Genomic DNA, 22,216 nt, shown 5'->3' with positions numbered 1-22,216 from the left:
TGCCTTCCCATGACATCCTTGGCCTCATACTAGCACTCAAGGGATGCTTGGGGAACCAATTGTCTTGTTAGTGTTTTCATTCAAATATTATTATCACTTGATTAGAGGACTCCCCACACCATGATCAAGCCTACAAGCCACTTTGGGTCAAGGACACATTGGGAGCCACTCCCTAGAGCCACCCTTGTACCTAATCCTATGATCATCCCGTTCTCAACAAACATGGTATCAAAATGAATCACAAATTGCCATTTTCCTTATGTGGTGGATCCATAACCCCTCAACAATTCCACCAATAATTAAAACAAAAATCCCTTCCAAAGCATACTTTTAACTACCTAAGCCCTGGAGAAATTGGGAGTGATATCACTCTCATCTACTCACTAAGTTCTTTAAGAGAAACATGCGTTCAAGGGGAGCTATTCATTGTCTTATCTTTTGACCTTGGAAAACCTTTGCCATTTATGTCAAATGGGGGGAGTAGAGTAAGGGGGAGCATTCAATCAAGGGGAGATGCATGGAGATTATTTCTTTATAGGGTTGTAGTCAATGAAAAAAGGGGAGATTGTTGGAAACTCGTTGTCATTGATGTCAAACATGAAATGAAGTGCTAAAACAAATCAGGGGCAAATGCAAGGTTGGAGTAATAATACTTAATTTATATTATTCATTTATTTGGCACCATCCTTAGAGTGTAGTAATTGCAAGTTAATGTTGTTGTTTTGGGCTGACCCCTCCTTGTGGCACCCATGTGAAGAGGAAAAGAAAAATCATATTAAATATATCCTTGTTGGCTGACCTAATGAAGTTTGGTGTATATGTTTTGATAATATTATTTTATCCTTCTTGGATGACCCACTTGGAGCAAGAACCCACTCTGGGTAATCTAGTTATAAACAGTAAAACATTTTTCATACCTCTTGGCCAACCTACTCAAGGAGATGCAACCATTGGATGCAAGGGTGCAATAGTTGGTATAAATAAGAGGTCATGTGAAGATCATTTAATCAAGTATTCCATTGGATATCATTTCTATTAAAGGCGGAATTAAGAAGACCTTAGAGCAAATCTAAGAAAAACTTATGAATCAAAACTTGTGAAGACTATGAGTAGATTATTTCAAAATTCATGAGCAATTATAAGTAGATAATTTTAAGATGTATGAGCAGATTTGAGCAAATTTGTAAACAATTTATTTCAAACCTTTTTTAGTAGAAATTTTGAAGAGTACAAGAAAACTTTGAAGGTGATTTATTTCAAACCTTAAGGGCGAATATTTGCAAACCTATGTGCAAAGATTCTTGAAGATCATAAACAAATTTAAGGAGCATTGTTGAGTAGATTTGTGAAGGTGTTTCAAATCCAATTCAAGAAGGAGATCTATCATTTATCACTTTATACTTTTGGAGGTTGGTGTCTTGCTTTCATAGAGATTGGTGTCTCTTGCTAAGTTGGTGCTCAGTTGTGGGGATTGGCGTCTCTAGTGGGTTGGTGCCTACAAAATCATCTAGAGGGGATTGGTGTCTCCTATTGGTTGGTGCCTACAAAATTTGTAAAAAGTTTCTAATACAAAAACAATAATTTGCTATAGTTTTCTCTTGCTTTTCCCCTACAAGGGTTTCCATGTGTTCCTTTTTGTTCCTCTTGCTAGATCTTGTATTGGTTTGATTAAGGTTTTGAAGTATTGCTACTATGACTAACCAAGTGTTGCAATGTAAAAGTTTGTTGATATACTGATTCACCACCCCCTCTCAATATAATTGTGTGCTCTTTAGTAACAACTCACATAACTATTATAGGCGAGAAAGAAATATTTGTTAATTGGTTGTGATTTATTTATTTGTATTATGAGTTGTTAGAACAAATCATCTATATAAAGAGAGTTGTTATATGAGCTCTCCAATAATATAAGAAATCTAATTTCTATAAATTTGTATATGTATTATTGAATAAAGATGAATTAGAAAGATATCTTTTTTTTGTATAATTATTTTTTGTTTGTTCTGCCTAAATTCTCAATAGTACTCACATTTTTTTGTCATGTCCCTACTTTGAAATATATTTTAATAATAAATAATAATAATAAAATTCAAATACAAAAGAATAAAAATAAAAATTAAATCAAAATATAAAAGAATATGATTAAAATTTGATTAAGGTTAATGAATGGTCAAAAGGCATGCAATGATAAGTTGTGACTCCCCCCAAATATGAGGTATAAAAGGGATAAGAGAACTCATTTGAAGGGAGATAATTTTGCAATTCAAAGTGCAAATCTAATTTAAATGAGTACATATTTGATTGTGAAAGTTTGTCCCTTTCAAAGGGTAGAAATAATGAAGAGTTGCACTATTTCAAAGGGTGCTAATGGTGAAAGGGTGTGTCTCTTGCCAAAGGGCATACATGATGAAGAGGTGTGACCTCTCCCTCATATTGAGAGATATAAAGGAAAGGAATCAAAGCATCTAATGACATCACCATCGATTAGATCATATCAAAATTCTTATTAAGTTACAAGAAGTAACATCCTTGTTCTTGGTGGTATGCATGGGAATGTGCTTAATATGTATGCTTAATATATGAAGCTTGGAAATGTTCCTATGCAAAATTTAATAGTAATATTAATATATACGACAATATGTATGGTAGTCATACTTAATTACTTATTTATTCATAATACATTAGAAGTTAGTGTTCTCACATCCCAATCACTTAATCATTTCTATTGTTCCCCCATAAGGAGATGCATGGTGTTGTTAGGGAGAGGCAAAGTAAATCCATCCCAATTAGGTGAGCCCCAAGGGTGGTTTGGACGAAACTTCTTGAAACCCGAGCCCAATTATGGAGATGGTGTCATCCCACCCCAAACAAGTAAATCCCCATCCAAGGTCGAGGATTCGAAAGGAAGTAAGAATTAGAGCTTGAATATAACCGCTATCAATAGCACTACGAATAAATATGGTTATCTAGTTTAATAAATTAATTTAATGTATGCTTATATTAAGTAATGGGTGTTGATTATTGGGAAATTGGCACCCTCTTAGTAAGGGACATTACAATTGGTATCAGAGCTTTGATCCTGCCATCCGACAAGGTAAAGATGAATCAATGAATCATTCTAGTCAATGAGAAGGAACCTAGCAATACGTGTATTCACGTGTATGCTCCATGTTTGCATATATTCATGTTTATGCTTCGTGTTTTCAGGTGTATGCTTTGTGTTTGGTTCATACCTAATGTGTTTCCAACATGTTTATTCCATGGGTGTTTGCACAACCATTTCATATTGAGAATCATTTTGTGATGGTCTACATTAATTTAATATGGAAGATAAGTGACCCCATATTAAGACGTGATTAGTGGTCGAAGGATATTGGATTACCATTGTTAAATATGGGAAAATGATCAGCTTGCAACGATTACACATACAAATTAATAAAAATAAAAATTAAACTAAAATATAAAAGTATAATTAAAATTTGATTAAGGTTAATGAATGACCAAAAGGCATGACATAATAAGTTGCGACTCCCCCAAATATGAGGTATAAAAGGGAGAAGAGAACTCATTTGAAGGGGGCATAATTTTGGAATCAAAAGTGTAGCTCTAATCTAAATAAGAAGTGCAAATCTGATTGTGTAAGGTTGTGTCCCTTTTAAAGGGTATAAATAATAAGAGTTGCACTCTTTCAAAGGGTGCTAATGGTGAAAGGGTGTGTCTCTTGCCAAAAGGCATACATGGTGACGTGGTTTGACCCCTCCCTTACACTGAGAGATATAAAGGAAAAGAAGCAAAAGAAGCAAAAGCATCCAAAGACATCACCATCGATCATATATGCACTTCTTAATATATGAAGCCTAATAATGTTTTTATGCAAAATTTAATAGTAATATTAATATAGATTGCAGTATGTATGACAATCATACTTAACTACTTATTTATTCATAATACATTAGAAGTCAGTGAACCCAACCCAATTACTTAATCATTTCTATTGCTCCATCCGCAAGGTGAGGCAGAGGCAGAGTAAATCCATCCCAAATTAGGTGAGCCCCAAGGGTGGTTGAGATACATGTTCTTGAAACCTAAGCCCAATTATGGAGATGGTGTCATCACACCTTAAACAAGTAAATCCCCATCCAAGGTTGAGGATTATAAAGGAAGTAAGAATTGGGGCTTGAATATAGCCACTATCAATTGTACTATGAATAAATATGGTTATCAAGTTTAATAAATTAATTTAAGGCATGATAATATTAAGTAATGAGTGTTGATTATTGAGAAATTGACACTCTTCTAATAGGGGACATTTCTTTTTTTACCTTTACTTTTAGCCAAAAATAATGATTATTTATTAGCTATTATAAATTGTTTTCTTTAAGTGAAATGCCATGATTTTCTTGTCTTGAACACAAGTGCTCATAAGCCTTATACCCTTGCCTAAAAACTAAGAGATATGTAGTTAACTATTTTTTACAATGTATATGTTCAAAACCTCAAGAATTAAATTACAATATATTTAAGAAAATGCTAGAGTTCAAATCCTTAGGCTTTAGGTTTTTGTTTTATTTTTTAATAAAAATATTCCCTTTACAATTTGAACGACAAGTTATCTCCACATGCCATTCCATTGTGTGTTGTACTATAAGGTGAAAATTAATATCTAAAGAGTGTGATAAAGGTAGTCTATAAAAAACACACTATTCCAGTTGTAAACACTAATCTTGGTGTAATATTTAAGAAAAAAAACTAATAAAATATATTGTGATTTTAAACTTTAATTTAGCAAGTAATTTTTTTTATTGTTTTATTTTCTATTAAAGGAAGCTTTTTATTCCACTTTGAATACACATTTATCTTCACATACCATTATATTGAGTTTACTAAATGGTGAAAATTTAACGCTGATGAGTAATAAAGGTGGTGTAGGAAGCCCACTATTCAAGTTGTAACTACTATCAAATTGTAAAGGAAAACAAATTAAAAAAATATATTGTAATTTCAAGCTTTAAGTTAGCAAGTAGAAATCATTTTGTTAAATATTTTTTTTTTTCAATACTAAAGGGTAATTTTAAGAATTTCCCAAGATAAGACTAGTATAAGGAGAGATAATAGAGCTCCCAAAACTAACTTTGACACAAAGATAGAGAGTTAATACAATTTGTATTTCATGTATTCATTAAGTTTTTTATAAAAATAAACTTAAAAACAACACTAAAAATTGACTAAGAATTGTAACAATTATCAAAGTTAGTCATTACATTAGATATTACCAATTCAAATGTCAAGAGACTAGGTCCTTGAATGTAACGCTGTAAAAACTTTAGAAATCAAGTATTTTGATTCATCATACTATGGAGAATGCAACCCGTAGTATTTGTTCAATAGTTGTTCAGAATAATCTCCGAACGGCATACTCCCATTTGATTTCATCAACTGCAAACTCAATACATGTTGAAGAAGTAAACCAAACTACCCAACGAAAAAATTTACCCATAAATTAACCAAACTAATCAATGAAATCCATCTTACAAGAAAAACATTAAAAACTCAATAAATATTTATTTTTGGCGAGTAAAATCACATACCTCTTTATGCAGATAAGCAACAGAAACAAGATTGTACATAGGTTCATCCCTAGGAGAGAAATAAAAATCTGTAAGGTTTTGTTATTGAAGCAAAATAATGATGCAACAAGTTGGTTATACCTTAACGTCCATGCACAGTAAAACATTTATACTAACGACAGTATTACCCATTCGAAAGTCCTTTCATGATAATAGTACTCTTATGTTTTCCTAGAAAGCTTACCAAAACCGACAGTTTCAAAGATTAAAGTCGTTATAAAATTGCCATTAAAATTTTTCAAGATATATCAGTGCAACAAATACGAATGACTTCTCGCAGTACTTGACCTTTTGGACTGTTCTCATATATTAAGATGACTTGACAGAGTTTTCTCATGCCTACCGCATCCAGTAAAATGGAGCAATTTTTGTTGGAAGTCTGATGCTTACCATTTACAAAGGAAACAAGAATATAAGCAACAATTGCATAGATAAGAGTTCAAATCACTTCACACAATAAGCATTAAGAGCACAAATTAAACCTCAAGTGCTTTGTTTTTCTAGCGAAAGCTTCGCTAAGTCATATTGAGGGTACAGCTATGCATCCAACCACTGGCAATAGAAACATTGGAAACAGCAGCTGATTCCTTTTTTTTGTTGTGCATATTTACTCTTCCTGTGGGTTGTTTCAATGACATATATTTTTCAACTAGGAGAAAGTTTGAAAACCTAAAGCTAATTTTACCTATTATTTGGTATGTATAGTTGTCCTACCAACATAAAACTGAGGCTCCTTTGGTTCCACTCAAGCTTAACTCGATGCTATTTGTTCTGATTATTATTGTTGTGTTTCCATTAATCTGCAAATGAAACTCGTAGTAATTTTGTTGCGTCATTACCTAACATAACAAATTTTGTTAGTATTTTGTGGTGTTGAATACTATCAGTTGATCATAAGAAGGAATAGTCAAAATTGTGAATGTTCTTACTTGAATTACTCTAATATCAAAAAATTCAAATCATTTCTAATAAGTCTAACCTTGTAAGATTGGAAGGTTCCTTGTTTCCCTCTACCTCGCGCTCTAGTGCTACAGTGCCCTCTCGATGCCGATGCAGAAGTAGTCATGTCTGGATTGCTATGCTGAATTTGTCTCTAAAACTTATCGATGAGATATGTACCATACAAGATTCGGTAACAGTGACCATATAGGTTTAAGGCCTGAACTGATGAGAATTAGGACGAGAACGAGAAGATACAACTCAGTGTGACTTGTCGCAAAATAGATGGCATATGTCCTTAATGCTATCTTCAAGACCTAGAATGAGGGATTTTACAAACAAATGGTGTATGCCAAATAAATAGATATCCCGATAATCAAGAAGACGGGTGAGCCCGCTTAAAAGAATCTGAACTAGCATGTAGAGAAGTCAAAATCTCTATTGATGTAGCAGGTGGAGGTGATAGAAAAGTTGTCAGTGCTACAAGTGTAAGAGAAGAAAAAGCAATAGGAGAGGTCTCCTTGGCATCACAACACTCGAGGCTTTCCAATAAACAAGCTCCTCTTTTGCATCATTGTCGTATGCTGGATTCTCTTAATCACGAAGGGTGAGATGCATGTCCATAGAACGATCTTTGGGAATAAATTCTCGCTGCGATCTTCATATATCTCCTAAAGTTTAGTAAGCTTCATTAAGACATTAGGTAGAGATTTTAGACGAGCAGAGTTATTGTTTATATAGTTCCAAGATCTATTTAGATCATATGAAGAATTTGGGGCAGATAAATGTTATGTTTGTTTACTCATTTTCTATGACCAAACAAATGATAAATATTTGCTATTAGAGCAGTTGTGTTAAAGCATTGCCTACAGACTCTTGTTCTTTGCAGTAATACCAAACAAATATGAATGTGAAATCATATTTGTCCCTTTGAAGATTTAGTTTCTGAATGATGAGTTGATATGCCTTCACTCAACACTAGAAAATTTGGTGTACCCAATTCAAAACTTTGTTGCCATCATTAAATTGTGTCAAATTGTGTTGTCAAAAAGTTATTGCCAACAAATCAAATTGCTATATCAATATCCAAAATTATCCCATTACTAAACATTCATAATTTTTTAATTTTTTGTCCATTTTATTTTTAATTATTAATTAAAAATTGATAATTTATATTAATTATTAGTTAATAATTTTAACTAAAAATATCTTTTGGACCTCAAAGGTCCTACCCTTTTGCAACATAGGGCCTTTGCAGCAATAGCAATCAGGTTTCTCAAATGGAAACTGCTGGGTGAAGATCCTAACAACCAAGACAGGGAGGACGAATTTAGAGATTTCACCAGGTTAAATGGTTTCCTCCCTCCTAAAGTTGAGCAAGATGGTCCACTTGCAAGAGGAGATGGTAGTGATGCATCTCATGTGGGTAGGGGCTGTGGGCGGTCAGGTGTTCCAGGCAGAAGTAGGGGTCGTCCGCAAGGAAGGGGTCGTGTGCGGTCTGGTATTCAAGCTTTAGGGTTGGAATGTGCAGCATGGATGAAGCAGATATGTTTTTTTTTGCTTCTAGATGCGAATTTTGCTTAGTTTTTTAAAGGGAAAACTTCAATGTAGTTTTGATGTTGACAATCTCAGACTCTTGAGGCAGTTAGGTTGTTTTTGTATGTTAATATTTACAAACTCTCAATGCAGTTAAGATGTTTTTGTATAGCCATGAAGTTCATTCCTGGTTTTTGCAGTGGGATGAATATGGTTTGTTCAGGGAATCTGTCCTTCTATTTTGAACATTCAACTCTAAGATCTCTGATACTTTCTATGTAATTGGACTTTTAACTCTTAATATAAACTCTCTTGGCTCTGTCGTTTACCTATCAAAAAAAAAATATTGTTATTAATATTATTTTTTATTGATAATTAATTCAAAATAATTTTTAATAAAAAATATTTTAATCAGCGTTCCATGGGGACGCGTCCCCCCCCCCCCTCTTTTTGGCCGCGTCTTGGAGACGGGGACGTCTCCGGGATGGGGGGACGGGATGCGGCGTCCCTCGTCGTCCTGCCACCAAAGTGTCGCCGGAGATGGGGAAACGTCTCCGCATCTCCCAAGGAGACGTCTCCACATCTCCACGGAGGCGTTTCTTGAGGGGCAGGGAGACACCCAGACGTCTCTCATTGCCCCACATCAAATGCAAATTTTCAAATTAATTTTTTTTAAAAAGTGACATTTTTGGGGGTTGGGGGGTAACCCTAATTGGATGTGGGCCCCACCCTTTCCCCCAAAACAACACAAAACCATGTTTTTTTGTTGATTTCACTCTCATTTTGAAAGACTGATTTTTTCTCCAGCAAGCTGAAGAGGAGGAAAACTTGTAAAAGACTAATTGAAGGAGTGAGAAAAGTGATTGCAAGTGTGATAGGAGTGGGAAGAAGCAAGAAGAAGAGGAGGAAGAAGATTTTACAGCATTTTGGAGAGATTTTTCAAGCACAAGGTACAGTTTTTCTTTTTTTTTGGTTTTATTTTCTGATTTTCAATGTCATTTTTGGTTCTTTGTTTGTTTAGCTTTAAATTTTTTTACTTTTTTTTCCTATTCATCTCAAAATCAGATTTGATGTTGAATCTTGAGGGCAAAATTTCATCATTTTGCTCTCAAGATTCAACATAAAATCTGATTTTGAGATGAATAGGAAAATAAATTTATTTGTTAAACTAAGCTAATTTTATTTTAACTTTTATTTTGTGAAATGCAGTGTCAATTTCGCAATGAGCTCCCAAGACATGAGTGAGGATGAAATGGAAATCCATTCTCATAGTGAGAATGATTCAGAATTTGAACCTGAAAATGAGGGGGGTAACCATGGGGCTGATCTAGGAGCCCAATCTAGTTCTATGGCGAGTACACCAGCTAGTATAGGTTGCCCTTCAGAGTTGTTGTGATGCAGGAGCACCGGAGTAGTTCATCCAGTTGGAGCAGTTAACAGTGGAGTTGCTTGGAGATCGTTGCATTTCTTCATATTTTTGGATTTTGAGTTGTGGATTTGGATTTATCACCTTGAGATCGTCGTCTTAATCATATTCGAGATTCATGGCCTTTGGATCTGATTCTGGTGAGATATCGATTCCGGTATTGTTCCGATGTTGGTGTGTTCTTATCGGTTAGTCTTGCAGTGTGTAAAGCGAAGCTGAATTGGGTTGCGGATGGTTTCCGTAACTTGCGGATCGTTGGGAGATGGTGTTTTGGACCTGACATATTATTGTTTGCACGTTTCATCATGAACCGGTTGATCTTTGGCCGACTTGCCCGAGTTGATGTTGCTTGCGAATGGTATAAAGAGGAAGTTTGAAGATTCATTTTGCAGGACAAAGGTCAGAGGAAGAAGAGATTCAGAGCAGATGTAGTTTTCGGAGAGATTCTGGTCCGGAGGGACTGAGGTCCGGATCAGTGCAGAACAATGCAAACTACTACTGGAGGCTGAATTGTCGAGCAGATGATCTGCGGATCATAGATTTGAGTTGTAAGAATTGTTTTGTAATCCTGGGTTGCGGTCCAGCGTGTGTAAAGCCTACGGGCATATGTAATTCATTAACAGTTATAAGGATTTCTCTTTCTGATTTCCTGGTTATATATTGTGTTGTGTGAACCAGTTACCGGTATCTTTCATACTGATTGTGTTATAGGCTGCAAGGCGGGGCTGTCCTTCATTGGATCTCCCTACCCTGTCTACACCATGTTGGCACCGTATGCTAGGGGTCCTTTTGATCCTAAGTCTCCTCTCAAACAGATTGCTTCAAGAATATCAGCACAAGGCACATCACATTCAAGTGGGGGAACAAGGAAGTGGAAGTGCAACATTTGTGACACTGAATGGTTTGGTAGCATCAGTAGGGTGAATGCACACTTTCTTTTTTGGACAGGAAAAGGTGTGAGACATTGTAAGTTTTTAGAGGAAGCTAAAAATATAAAGTACAAAATTGAGTTTAATAGGCTTTGGGGGGTTCCAGATGACACAAATATTTCAATGCCTACTACTTTGTTTGCTAGGGCAGCCCTTCAACACAACCAAAATCTGCCACATACTTCTCATGCTTCGCAGACGAGAGGAATGATGTTTGGATCTCCATCCACTTCCACTTCTGGTGCCACCAGGGCATGGAAACGTAGGTTGCAGACACCATAGAGTAACCCCATTGCTGATATGTTTAATGTGCAGCTAAGAGATGAGATAGATGAATCCATTGGCAAGTTCTTCTTTGCCAATGGCATTCCATTTCATGTTACACGGTCTACTTATTATAGGGAGATGATGGCTATGGTGGCAAAGGGAGGAACATCTTATGTGCCACCAAGTGAGACGAAAATGAGGACCTCGATCTTGGATAAGTGCTATTCCAAGATCATATTTTGATGGAGAAGATGAAGGCATGTTGGGTGGCATCGGGGTGCAGCATAGTTATGGATGGGTGGACGAACATTAGCCATTGTCCACTCATCAACATTATGGTCACATGTGCAGAGGGCCCATACTTCCTTAGAGCAATTGATTGTACAGGGCATCGCAAACATGCTGATTTTCAGTTTTAGGTCCTTAGGGAGGCTATTGAGGAGGTTGGGCCACAAAATGTGGTCCAAGTAGTGATAGATGCAGCCCATGTGTGTAGCAATAGAGAGACTCATTGAGGCAGCCTATAGATACATTTGGTGGACCCCATGTTGTGTGCATGCCATGAACAATACACTCAAAGACATGGGGAAGATTGACTAGATTAGAGGAGTGGTCACCGATGCGAGAGATGTGCAGATGTTTATCTGCAACCACCACACTTCACACGCACTCTTTAGGACCTTCGCGAAGGAGTTATTGAAACCAGTTGAGACCAAATAGGCATCCTATTTCATTCTCTTGGAGAGAATGATTGAGTTGCAAGAGGCATTGCAACTCATGGTTATGACTAATGAGTGGAATAGTGGGCTGAGGCCAAGACAGAGCAGGGGAGAAGGGTGAAGGAGATAGTGAAGAGTGATGTGTTTTGGACTGATGCGAAATATATTGTCTCCATCATTTCTCTAGTATTCCAAGTGATCAGATATGGGGATGGGAATGCACCTAACCTTGGAGAGGTGTATGAGTGCATTGACTCTATGCTTGACCAAATGAGGGCTGTTGTGTGAGTGAAGGATCCCTCTCTAGCATTCTATAATGAGAAAATCCGGCCTATCATTCAACACAGATGGGACAAGTTGAACACTCCTTTGCATATGGCTGCCTTTGCCTTGAATCCTAAGTGGTACAAGGCTAGACCGGGTAGAGTGACATTGATTCAGGACAATGAGGTGAAGGCGGGTTTCTTTAGGTGCATAGAGAAAATCTTTGATTCTAGAGATGCCGACACAATTTGCACTGAGTTGGGAAGATTTGCCACTCTTAGAGGTTATTCAGATGCGGCAAAGATGGATATAGAAACTATGGCACAGGAGGACCCACTTTTGTGGTGGAATTGTCATGGCCCGAAATTTTTGACCACCACTCTAGCCATCTGTTTGCTATCCCAGGTTTCCAGTTCTTCATCTGCTAAGAGGAACTGGTCTACATATAGCTTCATCCACTCTCTCTTAAGAGGAACAGACTTCCCTCTAAGAGAGCAGAGAAGCTTGTGGTTGTACACAGTGCTTTGCTTCTCATGGACTGCAAGACACTTGTGTACAAGGAGAGTCCAACGACACGATGGGATGTAGAGCTAGAGGAGCCTTCATAGATTGATGAGGATGATCCTACCACTTCAGATGCAGGGCTGGTTGGTGTGAGCTTGAGGTATCTTGATCTTCAGGAGTCCATCAGTTCCAATGAGGAGTTCGCAAATGATTAGAGGCCTCCATTAGCTACATTTTGAGTTTTGTCATTTACATTTTGGCATTTTGTCTTTGACTCTAGTCTCTTTTACAATGCTATTGCTATTAGTATTTGTATTTGGCTACTCATTGTAATGATGGATCATGTAATCATCTTTATAGACTTTGCAATGGCATTAGATATTCATATTTTATGTTTTCGATATAATAGAAATCTCCAATTTGACAATTTCATTTGTCAACTTTTATTTAGCAATTAGCATTGAAGAAATCTTGGTATTTAGATTTAGTATTTCAAATTTCCTATAGTTTCATTTGAAATGTAATTCTTATACTGTTATACTGTCATACATCTTTTCAAAACTAGTTTTTCAAATACTATATGTATATGTATAACTATATCAGCACCACCCCCAGCCGCTGTCCCCTCGTCGTCCCCCCGCCGTCCCCAAACTTAGGCCCTTGGTCCCCCCGTCCCCCTGTCCCCAACGCCCATGGAACACTGCAAAATATGCACAATTCTTTCCTATTGTAGCAGACTTCACAGCCTCACAGGTGGCAGAGTTATTCTTTCGTGAGGTATTCTGTCTCCATGGACTTCCAAGGACCATTGTCAGTGACCGGGATAGCAGATTTATGAGTATATTCTGGTAGGACCTATTCCGACTTACAGGTACTGAGTTGACCCCTAGTACCAGTTGCAATCCTTAAACTGATGGGCAGACAGAGATTGTCAACAAGTGGGTTGAGGGATACTTACATAACTATGTGTCGAGCTAGTAGAGAGCATGGGTGTGATGGTTATTCTTGGGCGACTATTGTTATGATACTACGCATCATATGTCTATTGGCATGACTCCCTTCCGAGCATTATACAGTTATGATGCCCCGTCGTTTGTGGATTTGGCACTGCGTGATAGTAGAGCACTTAGAGCTCGTGAGTGGCTTCAGGACAGTCAAGATATCCTTAAGGAACTTAAAGATAACATTGAATAGGCATAGAATCAGCAGAAGCTTTATGCTGACCGGCACTGGATAGAGAGGACCTTTGAGGGAGGTGATATGGTTTTCCTGCGTCTACAGCCCTACAGGCAGAGTACACTCAAGAGTGGGTTGAAAAGCTCAATCCCAGATTTTATGGACCATACAGAGTTCTCCAAAGGGTTGGAGAGGTTGCTTACGAGCTTGAGCTACCTTCAGAGAGCAAAATACATAATGTTTTTCATGTGTTTTGTTTGAAGAAGGCTCTAGGATAGCATGTTACTTCATCACCAGATTTGCCTCCCTTGGATGAAGAAGGCCGGTTGATACTAATTCCTGCAGAGATTCTTGACATGAGAGAGAGGTGGCTAAGGAACAAAGTCATCAGGGAGTATTAGTTTGAAGGAAGGACTTGCCTTTGGAGGATGCCATGTGGGAAAGTGAGAGGATACTTTAACATCCAGCTCTGCAATTTCGGGAAGGGAGGACTGTAATGTCACCTCCTTAGTCCTCTCAGATTTTTTGGTGGAGGTTGACCTACTATTGGGGTCCCGTAGGTCAACAAGGTGGTATGGGACCCAACTCAGGGTTGTGGGATCTAGTTTGGGCGCTTTGCAGGTCTTTCAGTTGGTTTTTGGAAGTTATTTCTATGGTTAAAATTGAAATTCTAATGTTGGCCTTATTTGAATAGTGAAAATGAATAGTAACTGAAAAACATAACGATGAATAGTGAAAAGTGATCCCCTACCTAGTAACTCAAGTTGTTTTTAAAAGGGGTCCATTTTGCCAATGAGAAAACAGACCCTCAAGTTCAATTTTAAGTTTTAAGGCCAAAAAGTGATCCCTCTCATGGATCGAACTTCTTGGGGAGTTATAAAAAGTAGCTTTCATAACATTTTCTCTCATTCTTACCTCTACATTTTCAAATCAGCAGCTTGCATGAGGGTTTCAACAACTTAGGGCTTCCAAGAACGCCAACTTCTAGAAGATTTGGGAGATTTGGTTGAAAACCCATCTCTTCGGGTATCAGTTTCCATCAGAGTACAACTTCAGTGTGCATATGACAGCCTTCTTTGAGGATTTATGAGCAGATCTATCAGTTTGAGGGCAGATTTTCTACAATTGGTTATAGGGCCGACCTTCTAGAGATCATTACTATCTATTTCCAGCTCTATTTTAGTCAACCACTACATTTTGGGATGAAGGTTTTCAAACCCTAGAGTGTATTTAGGTTTTTACCATTATTTGGAGCTGATTTCTATAATATCATTGGCTGGAATTTTACATCAGACCTATGAGCACATGCTGGTGGTATGTTCATTGTTCTTTTAAGCAAAAATGAAAGTTCTTGATTATCTTCCTTCTGTGTTATGCATTTTGTTATGTTAAATCAGCAATCTCTTTTACGTAATATTCAAGAATCTTGCTTAAACTTCAAAACCAATCAAACCCCATCCAAATATACGCTGGCCAAAGACTTATCAGCAAATAAACATTGCACAAAACCTCCTAATTTGGATCAGATTGGGTGAAATTTGGATTGGGGATCTTTCATCTTAATTGGTATTGTAATCGATGTTGGTATGAGCAATTGATTTGTTATCTAGCCATTATCTTCTCAAATTGTCGGCTTCTCTTGTTTACAGATACTTGCTAATATTCTTGTAATCATATTTGATTATATTTCTTGATCGATCGATATCCTGATGCTGTCACTAATTATTGATTTAAATCGGTATGTGTGATTATTGAATCTTAATTGATATTGATCTCTTTCATCGATTATGCCTCATATGGTTTTGACTTCTGTAATGTTCGGGATTACACATCCATTGTAACATATCGCTGCTTTTGCCAAAAAATTAAGCCTTCTTTATCGCTGCTTTTGCCCAAACGTTAAGCCTTCTTGATCGCTGACTGGGGAGATAGTCAACTCCATTGGTCATCGGTTATTGGCAACTCATTATGATTCATCGTTATTATTCTCTTATGTTAGGTGGCATTTGTTATGTTGGGTAAATGATAATCTCTAATGTGATCTTAATTGTCGTTCCTTGTCAACTCCTGCAATCTCTTTAAGTTGATTTTTAACATCATTCGATGTTTGTTATTACTTTGATAGTATTTTAAGTCGATACTTGTCTCGAACATCATCCTCTCATGCACTGGCCTTAGTTGGTCGATATGTCGTAATTTCTTGTAATTTTTATGCCATTATCCTTTCAGGGGCAAACATGAGTCGCTGTTAATAGAGTGATTATAATGATCACTCAACATATAGTTCGCTTCTCCATCACTAATTCTTGGCACGGTGCGAACATAACATCAATAGGTTCGGATTGTCTTCAAACTTCATTGGAGATTATATAGGACAAGGAGGATCACTATATCTTTCATATTGCCCGCCAAGTAGTTCTCAATGAATGACCAAAACTATATAACACCAATGTTGTATTCGCCATTCATTAGTTCCAAAATATGCTTCACTACCTTCAATACCATAGTTATCTTGAGGATATCGCTAAGGATTGTTAATGGTATGAAATTCTTATTAAATCAATCATGATGTATGGTCTGCTTGATATCATGTTTGGTATGGGTGTAATCAATTGTTCTCATTGAGTAGCCTAATGGTTCGATATCATCTGTTGATTGGTGTAGGCGAAGGATGGGGAGATGACAAATTCTTTGTTCATTGCACCCATCAAATGGATTGCTTCATGTTTTAAATCCAAGGCAATATCATCTCTCAAAATGGCATTCATTGAATGGTGTATCCTAAGGCGAAGTTAGCCCAAGACATGTTGGCTTTTCCAAGAGAGGTCTTAAAATTTCAAGTTATAGAGGTACTTGGTCAAAGGACGGGATGTCCTTGGTCAAAGGACGGGATAGTTTACTTGAGTGATAGCGTCCCTAGCCAAAGGACGAAACGTCCTTGGCTCAAGGATGAAATGTTCCTGGCTTAAGGAGGCTCGAGCATACAATAGTGTAGACGTCCCTAGTCAAAGGACAAGACGTCCTTGGTCAAAGGACGGGATGTCCCTTGAATTCCATGCCCCCCTAGCCAAATTTTTATATCTAAGGTGATTCATTCAAGTCAAAATTTGTGCCTTAAAAGCATCAAAGAAAATCACAAGAGTTTAATTCGTTTTTGGCTAGGCAAAGGAATTGTGATCTAGCCGCCGACTTGGATGGGCATAGGAAAGGACAAGGCTTAGTTTGTGCCTTTGAATGGGAAAAGAAAATGTTGATGATTTGGTCGGTTTATAAAATGGCATTGTAAATGCATTTAAAAATTTTCACTCTCCTTTTGGAGTCATAAGAAATCACAACGCATGTGGAATGCTTGTGTCGGTGCATTAGAATGATGCCTCATCCTATAATTTGTGGGGCTCGAGCAATGCGTGGCAAGGTAGTGAGAGTTAGAGCTAGTAAGATGGAAAGGGTGCAATGGAAGTCAATAAGGTGGAAAGGGTGCTATGGGAAGAAGGGAATGGTAAGGAGAAGCCGTGGGGGTAGGGATGAGTGGAAGGTGCGAAAGGGGTTTGATAAGAGCTGCGGGGGTAGGAAAAGGTAAGGAAAGGTGATAAGGGAGGTACCAGGACATGGGGAGTTATAAGGGAATAGCAAAGGGGTCGTAGCAAGGAAGGGATAGGGTGTAGGAGGTAGTTAATGGGTTGACGGTAGGTTAGGATAGGTAGGTTAAGATGGGGTTTGAGCTAGTTAGGGTAGAAAAGAAGATTAATTAGGATAGAATTGGGATAGGAGGTGGGTAGGCTAAGGGGATAAATGATATGAGGTGTCGGTTAAAGAAAAGGGAGTTGGGAGGTATAAGAGGTAGAAGATATATATGAAGTGGGGGTAATGGAAGGTAGGATAGTAGATGAAAGGAAGGAGCTAGGGATAGGAGAAATAAAGTAATGGAGAATGAAAGGGTATGGGTGAAGTGGAAAGGTAGGAAGTGGAAGGAAGGGAGGAATGGTGAGTGGAAAGATGAAAGATGGAGAGGTAATGAAAGGAGATGGGAATGAATGGTAGAATGGAAAGGTAGGAAGGACAGATGGATAAGTGAGGGGAAATGGAAAAGAAAAGGGAGATGGAGGATAGGAGAATGTGGTGAAGGCATAGGGAGGTGGAAGGTAGAAAAGATGGAGGAGCTGTGGGATGAAGGAGTGAGATGGAAAGATGAAAGGAAATGGAAATGAGGGGAGAAGGAAGGGAAACGAGTGGGCTTGGGCACCTACTGGCAGTGCTGGGAGAGGCAGGTCGGAAGCTTGGTTGGGCAAAGGAAGTGTTGTATTTGACTTCATTCTTAAAAGAGGGAGCCTTGACTTGACTACATCTTAGCCACCTGGGATACTACACTTCTTCCAAATGAAAGGCTAATAGCTAAAAAAACTCAACAACTAACCTAGAAAGCAAGAAAAAGTGGGGGTCCCTATTTGCAATGGGGCAATGTGTGAAAATGAAATAATAGTGAGATGGTGAGAGGTTTATTCATGTATTTATTTAGATTAACCTACACCTTTTTCTGTCTTTAGCTAAGAGTTCTTCAAGTATAACTCCTTTCTTAGGTATCTCTATAGTCTTTAGAGTGAATATTGGAGTGTGGCTCCTTTCTTTTGCACATATATGTGCACAGCTCGTGCCATGAGGAATAGGCCACATGGGCACAAACCAATACAAGTTAGCAAATATAGATGCTTGGAGTTATATACATAACTTTTCATTTCACCTCTATAGAAAATAGAGGTTCTCCATCCATTTTCTTTAAGTTTGTACCCAGTTCTCTTGTTTTTCTGAAAACTCTTATGATTTATGATGTGGAGAGATTGTTAGGTAATGTAATATTTCAAGGTGCCATCTTCATTAATGCACTTGGGGCCTTCTTTTGTCAAAGAGTTTCTCCACTTCAAACTCTTGTATCACTTCATTGTGGTATGAGTTTATTTAAATTTGTTAATTTATTCATTTGCTTATGAATTGATGTTTAATAGTCAATCTTGGAATAATATTTTTTAATAGAGGAACTTGATTTTGGAATAATATTTTTTAATAGAGGAAAGTGATTTAGTAAGTTTTAGTAGTGGAGATCAGGGATGGGCATGCTAATATAAAATTTTGAGTTAACAAAGAACTTTTCTATAGAAACAAATTAATGTTAATAGTTAGAGTATTATACATTTGTGCTTGCAAGGAATTCTTTCTATACACTTATACTAGTTCTATATTACGTTCTAGACAATGAACATAGCTACATCTGAATTCAAAAGATGTCTTGCACAACAAACCAAATTTCACAAAATGAATTATCAGATTCCCGTTGCAAAGTAAGCTAGTTTTCCATTACATCATTCACATTAAGTTATAGAAGCCATTAATTAAAAATGGCTCGAGTCACAAAAGGAAATACATCTGTAATATAATGCTAGGGAAGTTATAATTGAGAGATCACATTACTGACAAATGAAACCCTGAATCAGACAACATTCATAAAATTGCACCGACAATTGCTAAATTACGAGGTAAAACAAACTTGGAAGAAAATTTTCTATTATTATGTAATATATGAAAGAACCCACGTACCAATTAGGCTGCATAAACAATGCAAATGTATTGCGCTCTATGCCACTTGCTTTTTCTCCTTTGGCTGTCTGAACAATTATCAAATAATCAAAACACTGATCAGGACAAAAATAAATGAAGAAGAAAAAGTGAAGGAAAACTTGATACCTTCAACTAGCAACAGTTAAAAAAATAAAAATGTTTGACCAACATGCATAGACCAATAGGCCTTAAAATGGTATCAGTATTTTCCTCTAAAACTTAACATGAGTCACAAGATTCTTAATTACTGATTATATTTTTCTAAATAATTAGATTCCTTAGACATACACAAGATGATGCCTAATATGAACTTCTTGCACCTGATGCACAATAGGATCCCCCTTTATCAAGATTTGTATGTGGACTAAGCTCTGTTTATCAGCATCATATTTGATATCACATTTTATGTTTACTTTGTAAACTGGGCTTACAATTTAGAGTGTCTATTTTTCCATTAATTGAACATCCTTGTGATTGAGAAAACTGGAAGGTATATTGAAATATATTTATTGTATGTAATGTCCCCTTCTCAACAGTGGTCAATTCAATTGGCTATTAGCCTATTTCGGAGGCCCGTAGGCTAGTTAAGAGCAGTAATTAGGGTTTCCTATTTTATAGGAGGATGCTTTAGTAGTTTTGGTGACTTGCATGTTGGATTTTTACAGTTCTGATTCTAGATTCCTTTTGGGTTTTTAAAGAGCTTCATGATGGTGTGACATGCAACTAAATCTAAGAAATTTTATGGACTTACTATTTTTAGTAAGTTGCGACAGCTGCTCAAAATGTGGTTAAAATGCATTTGGACACACTTACTATTTTTAGCAATATGCTATTTTTAGTAAGTGAAGCCAAGGGCAGTTTATTTTCAAGGTTTTTTGAGAGCTTTGCACCAGTGTGACATGCATCTCCATCTGTTCACTTTTGGCGGACTTACTATTTTTGGTTAGTGACAGTCCTTTCCCAGTTTGTGCCCTAATGGAGTTTGGAGACACTATTTTTAGTAAGCACTATTTTAGGGTTTCAAACTAAGCCATTGCAACACAGGCTATTTTTAGCAATCCAACTCAACATGATGATCCAGTGATTTGGTTCTAATTTTGGCAAGCAAATTGGATTCAGTTTCTCCAGCTTGATTATATGATCGAATGGAGTAAGTCATTTATTAATTAAATGACTTAAGTTATTTATACCTTATTTGGGAGTCCACCTTGGAAATATTTTATTAAAGGTTTTAATGTTTCAAAAATGCGAAAACATGAGCTTAGGTTGGCATCCCCCTTGGAGAAATATTTGGCTTTAATCCAAGTCAAATAATAAGGAGCATATTTGGTGTCCCCCTTGGAGAAATATTTGGCTTTAATATAAGTCAAATAATTTTATGTTTTGGTGTCCAAAATGGCATTTCATTTCAATTCACTTTCGGAGAGTTGGTGTCTGTATTTTTGTATTCACAAAAATGGACAACCCTTTTAAAATTTTTGTTAAAAAATGAAAAATTTTACTCTAAGGCATGCTTACCGAGGCATAATTCTTCTTTGCCCTTGGACTGGCTTAATCCTCTGTCCATCCTTGATGCACGTTTCAAGTTTCATCGCATTCTAAGTTCGTTTGCTATGTCTTTTCTTCAATTTCGAGTTTTTTCTTCCTGACTGCAGGTGGGAAATTTTCCTTTAATTGCAAGTTTTATGTACTCTTGTTTTAGTGTTGTAGGGAAATTTTAAGTCAATTACAAATGTACTTTATGTAATTTTTAAACTTGTAATTGCTTTTTATTTCCCCCTTGTTGCTTTATGTCTTTTAAGTCATTGTAGGAACTTTTTGGACATATTACAAGTAAATTTAAAATTATAAGTTAAAAAGAACTTGTAATTTCTTTAAAAAGTTCCTACTTAAGTGATTCTAAGTTGTAATGGGGATTTTATTTCCCTATTACATGTTTTATTGTCTTTCTAGTCACTTGTAAAGGGAATTTTATTTCTCTATGGCAAGTTCTTTTTTAAGTTAAGTCATTAAAACTTGTAAAGGGGATTTTATTTCCCTCTTACAAGTTATTTTGACATGTTCTTTTCTCTCACAAACCTGATTTGCCTAAGAGATGAAAAGTGAAGCAAATTTAAACTTTAAGAGGGTTTCAAAAACCCAATTACATGTCTTTTACAAGGCATTTTAAACTTGTTTATTTTCCTCAAGAACTCGACTTGCTCTTCTCCCTTTAGAGTTTGATTTTGCCACAACTTCTAATCAATTTTGGTGGAGGAATCTATGGGATGAGGGGGCATTTTGAATTCAAGGCGGATTTCATGCTTTTTGAAACACGTTGCAGCTTGTATGGTTGCCATTTCATTGTTCTTTGACTGCGTTTTTCACTCCATAAGCCGTTTTTGGAATGCCACGTTTTGCAGTTGGTACTTAGATGTTTTGGTTCCTATTCTTCCTACGTGGGTTTTCCATGAGGTTTTGACCCATTCTTCCTCCATATTGTAAGCCGTTTTTTCTGCAATCTTGTTTCTCTTTGGACATGGCAAGGGTTTTGGTTTTATTCTCGATTTAAAGAATCGGTTCTTCCATTCAAGGATTGTTTCATCTTTTGAAAAGGCATCTTGATTAAGCAAGGTAAGGTTTTCTTTCTGTTTTGCTTTCATTTCCTTTCTTTTTTGTTTTCATTCCTTGTTTGATCATTCTAGATGTATGTTTTGTTTTTGTTTTAGTTCAGGTTTGAGAGAGATCTTCCCCGTTCTTTCCAAGTCTTGAATGTAATTTATGGATTGCATTGTCTTTCCCCTTCCGTTTTTCCCTCTTTACTTGCATTTCGGGTTTTTAAAATTCAATTGCAAGTAAGATGAAAAAGTGAGTTTTTCCCCTTTGGTTGAAAAGACTTAATCATCTTTTGCCAAAAAGTTCAAGTTTCAAAGTTGTTAAAAAGTTTGTCTTTCCAATTTCGGGTTTTAAAAACCTGATTACAAGTAAAGGTTTTTCCCATTCTCTTGAGATTTAAATAGAGATAATCTTCCAAAATTCTTTCCTATTTCATCCGCATTCATTACCCTTGCTCACACATTCCATTCTCATTATCTTTTCCATGTCAAAATTCCATTTTTCACACATTCTTCCATTTTCTTATTACAAGTATACTTGCATTCGGGTTTTACAAACCCGATTGCGAATATGTCCTACCCCACTTACATACTTGTAACATATCTCCTAAGATCTGAAATTGAC

General features: G+C 36.7%; 1 protein-coding gene across 2 annotated transcripts in view; it reads right to left on the bottom strand.

The window, feature by feature from the left end:
* Positions 1-4,970: 4,970 nt before the first annotated feature.
* LOC131033280 (scopoletin 8-hydroxylase) overlaps positions 4,971-22,216 on the bottom strand; it is a 345,921-nt gene continuing 328,675 nt past the window's right edge. For both annotated transcript variants that reach the window (XM_057964457.2, XM_057964456.2), the window contains 3 exons: positions 18,977-19,044; positions 5,589-5,637; positions 4,971-5,436 (listed from right to left, as the gene is read on the bottom strand). In XM_057964457.2, the coding sequence (XP_057820440.2) occupies positions 5,353-5,436; positions 5,589-5,637; positions 18,977-19,044 (201 nt within the window). In that variant the 3' untranslated portion in view covers positions 4,971-5,352. The remainder of the gene's footprint in view (positions 5,437-5,588; positions 5,638-18,976; positions 19,045-22,216) is intronic.

The sequence above is a fragment of the Cryptomeria japonica genome, chromosome 6, assembly GCF_030272615.1.
Source record: "Cryptomeria japonica chromosome 6, Sugi_1.0, whole genome shotgun sequence".
Lineage (NCBI taxonomy): Eukaryota > Viridiplantae > Streptophyta > Pinopsida > Cupressales > Cupressaceae > Cryptomeria > Cryptomeria japonica.
Note: the sequence above shows the minus strand (reverse complement) of the source record. Positions and strands in the feature narration are given on the sequence as shown.